Source organism: Pterocles gutturalis, unplaced genomic scaffold (genome assembly GCF_000699245.1).
Source record: "Pterocles gutturalis isolate BGI_N339 unplaced genomic scaffold, ASM69924v1 scaffold15703, whole genome shotgun sequence".
Lineage (NCBI taxonomy): Eukaryota > Metazoa > Chordata > Aves > Pterocliformes > Pteroclidae > Pterocles > Pterocles gutturalis.
The window spans coordinates 3,619-6,850 of record NW_010120748.1 but is presented as its reverse complement, the minus strand read 5'-3'; the positions used below and the strand labels follow the sequence as shown (position 1 = coordinate 6,850).

Below are 3,232 nucleotides of genomic sequence, written 5' to 3'. Positions count from 1 at the left end.
GTGCAGACCTGGAATTTGGGGTGCAGGGGAGGCTTGGGGTGTAAACCTGGGACTTGGGGTGCAGGGGGAGATCTGGGGTGCAGACCTGGGGTGCAGGGGGAATTTTGGGGTGCTGACCTGGGACTCGGAAGAGGTGTGGGGTGAGCCTCCCTTTCCGGAGGCTGCGCAGCGCTGTGCAGTGCCGCGTGGCAGGATCTGGCCCCAGCCCAGGTACCGCCACCGGCCAGGTTCGTTAATTAGTAACTACAGCTGACGAGTTTCTGCTGCCTCTCCTGGCAGCTTCCGCTCTCCTTTTGATTGCAGAAGCGGCTAAAAGCCCCCCCAAAAAATAATCCCACCAGCCTGGCAGGTGGCTGATGCTCGTGGGCACCCACACTAGGGTGAGAGTGGGTCCATAGTGGGGTGCACCCCAAAGTGACCCCATCATAGCTCCGCCTTACTCCCCACAGGGTTTTGGCCATGACAGAGGCGACAGGGCCGGTGGCCAAGCGCATCCTGGTGACGGGTGGCACTGGCTTGGTGGGGAAAGCCATCGAGAAGGTGGTGGCGGATGGAGAGGGGCGACCGGATGAGACTTGGATCTTTGTGTCCTCCAGAGATGCCGACTTGACGTGAGTTGACTGCGTGGGTTTTAACTTGGAAAGAAACCCTGGTTTGCTCTGTCGGCAACACTGAACCCCAAAATTTCCCATCCCAGGAGCGCTGCGGAGACCAAAGCCCTGTTTGAGCAGCACAAGCCCAGCCACGTCATCCACCTGGCTGCCATGGTTGGGGGCCTCTTCAAAAACATCCGCTACAACCTCGATTTTTGGGTGAGCACCTGGCAAACGGGCAGTATTGGGGTCCCTGAGGATGGTGCATCTCTCTGCCCTCCCCAAGCTGGGACATGGGGACATGAGGACATGGCTTGCTCTGCTCCTGGGGCCAAACCAGAGCTCCTCTGGTTTCTGGAGTTATTAATGAGTTATTACCAATAGGATGCAGGTTTTTGGGTGTCTCCACACCACAGATCTGACAAATCTCTCTATCCCCAGAGGAGGAACGTCCACATCAATGACAATGTCCTGCACTCGGCGTACGAGACGGGGGTACAGAAGGTGGTGTCCTGCCTTTCCACCTGCATCTTCCCGGATAAGACGACGTACCCCATTGATGAAAGCATGGTGAGCATCTCCATCCCCGTGTACAGCCTCGGGGGATCCCTGCCCTCCGTAACTCCCTGCTGTCTTGTCCACAGATTCACAACGGGCCACCTCACAACTCCAACTTCGGCTACTCCTACGCCAAGAGGATGATCGACGTCCAAAATAGGTGCGGGAAGGGACACGGGGGACTCCTTACGGGCTGCGAGCACCTTCTGGTTTTCAGGGCAAGGGGGGTTTCCTGGAGTTCCCAGAAATTAAATAGAGTTGGGGAGATACCTGGACTCAGCAGATGGAGATGCTGGTGGCCAGGGTCTTCTGGGGACAGCTCTGTGCTGGAGGGGGATGACTGCAACTGGTGGACAACCCACCTGCTCTCACCCAGGGGCTACTTTGTTTTCCCTGCCCCTCCACCGCCGTCATCCCCACCAACGTCTTTGGGCCTTACGATAACTTCAACATCGAGGATGGCCACGTCCTTCCAGGGCTCATCCACAAGGTCTACTTGGCCAAACGTGAGTGTGGCAGGACTTCTTATGGGGTTTTTTTTTTTGGGGGGGGGGAAGGGTTGAGCGGTTCTGCAGGGTAGTCAGGGTCAGTGGAGGTGGCTTTGATGCTCATGGATGTGTTCTCCTTCCTCTCACAGAGACTGGCTCAGCTCTGACTGTCTGGGGCACGGGCAAGCCCAGAAGACAGTTTATCTACTCCCTGGTATGTGTGGCCTTGGGTAGGGGAGGGTATGGGGCTGGGGGGGCCAGCACCTGGGGCCTGAGCCCACCTGGGTTGTCCTGGGCAGCATTGGCCATCCTCAGGGTTGGGTCCCCTTGTGATGGGAAGGCTGGGGGACAGCAGCCACCCCCCAAGAGCCATCTGCTTCTCCCCAGGACCTGGCCAGGCTCTTCCTTTGGGTCCTGCGGGAATATGATGAGGTGGAACCCATCATTCTGTCTGGTAAGCCCCACCCATCCCCCCCCACAAGGGCCTCCAGCCCCTTTCCAAGAAGATGGAGGAATGGCCATGACCATGCCCTTTTCCACAGTGGGAGAAGAAGATGAAGTCTCTATCAAGGAGGCAGCAGAGGCGATCGTGGAGGCCATGGACTTCAGGGGAGAACTTGTTGTATCCTTCACTGCAGGGTGGACCCCAAGGCTGCTGTAGCATGGGGGGGTACCCCACTTTCCACCAGCAGCTGTAGGGTTCCAGGAGAGTCCAGAGAAGCACCATGAGCAACCCTCATGCCCCAGTGCCTCAAGCACCCCACCCATTGCCCCAACCAGGACATGGTGGGGCACAGCAAGACTTGGGTTTCTCTCTTTCAGTTTTCCTTAATCCCTCCTGCCCCAGTTTGACACCACCAAAGCAGACGGACAGTTCAAGAAGACAGCCAGCAACGCCAAGCTACGGCGTTACCTGCCCAGCTTCCAGTTCACTCCCTTCAGGCAAGGTAAGATGATGGGGTTCCAGGAAACATGGAGGTTCTACCCACTGCCATCAGCCTTGGTGGCATCAGGGTGATCCATCCTTTCAATATTTAAAGGGGGCTGATAAGAAAAATTACGACAGACTTTTTAGTAGGGCCTGGAGTGATGGGACAAGAGGTCATGGTTTCAAACTCAAAGAGAGGACATTCAGATTAGATTTAAGGAATAAATTCTTTATGACGAGGGTGGTGAGATGCTGGACCAAGTTGCCCAGAGAGATGGTAGATGCCTCATCCCTGGAAATATTCAAGGTTGGGTGGGATGGGGCTTTGAGGAACCTGGTCTAGTTGAAGATGTCCCTGCTTGGACTAGATGACCTGGAAAGGTCCCTTCCAACCCAAACCATTTGATGATTCTATGAACCAACTGCATTCCCAGTCCCAAAACCCATCCCCTCTTCTCCCTCTTCAGCTGTGAAGGAGACCTGTGCCTGGTTCAGCGCCAACTACGCCAACGCCAGGAAGTGATGGACCAACACAGCACCGGGACTGGCATTGTCCTCTTCAACTCAGGGTTGTCCTTTGCTGAGACAGAGGATGGGGCTAGGGGGTGGTGGTGGGGGGTGACAGTAACATTTCCAAAGTGAAAGGGGCCAGGGAGCAGCCCCCA

At 56.3% G+C, this 3,232-nt stretch overlaps 1 protein-coding gene across 1 annotated transcript; it reads left to right on the top strand.

Annotated features, from left to right (window-relative positions):
- The first annotated feature begins 450 nt into the window (after window positions 1-450).
- TSTA3 (tissue specific transplantation antigen P35B) lies at window positions 451-3,090 on the top strand. The gene is given in 11 exon segments (XM_010077010.1): window positions 451-611; window positions 698-812; window positions 1,035-1,163; window positions 1,238-1,311; window positions 1,528-1,535; window positions 1,538-1,657; window positions 1,789-1,853; window positions 2,027-2,093; window positions 2,182-2,261; window positions 2,487-2,586; window positions 3,035-3,090. Coding segments are annotated over 11 exon segments (966 nt in total). The 5' UTR covers window positions 451-459.
- Window positions 3,091-3,232: the final 142 nt, after the last annotated feature.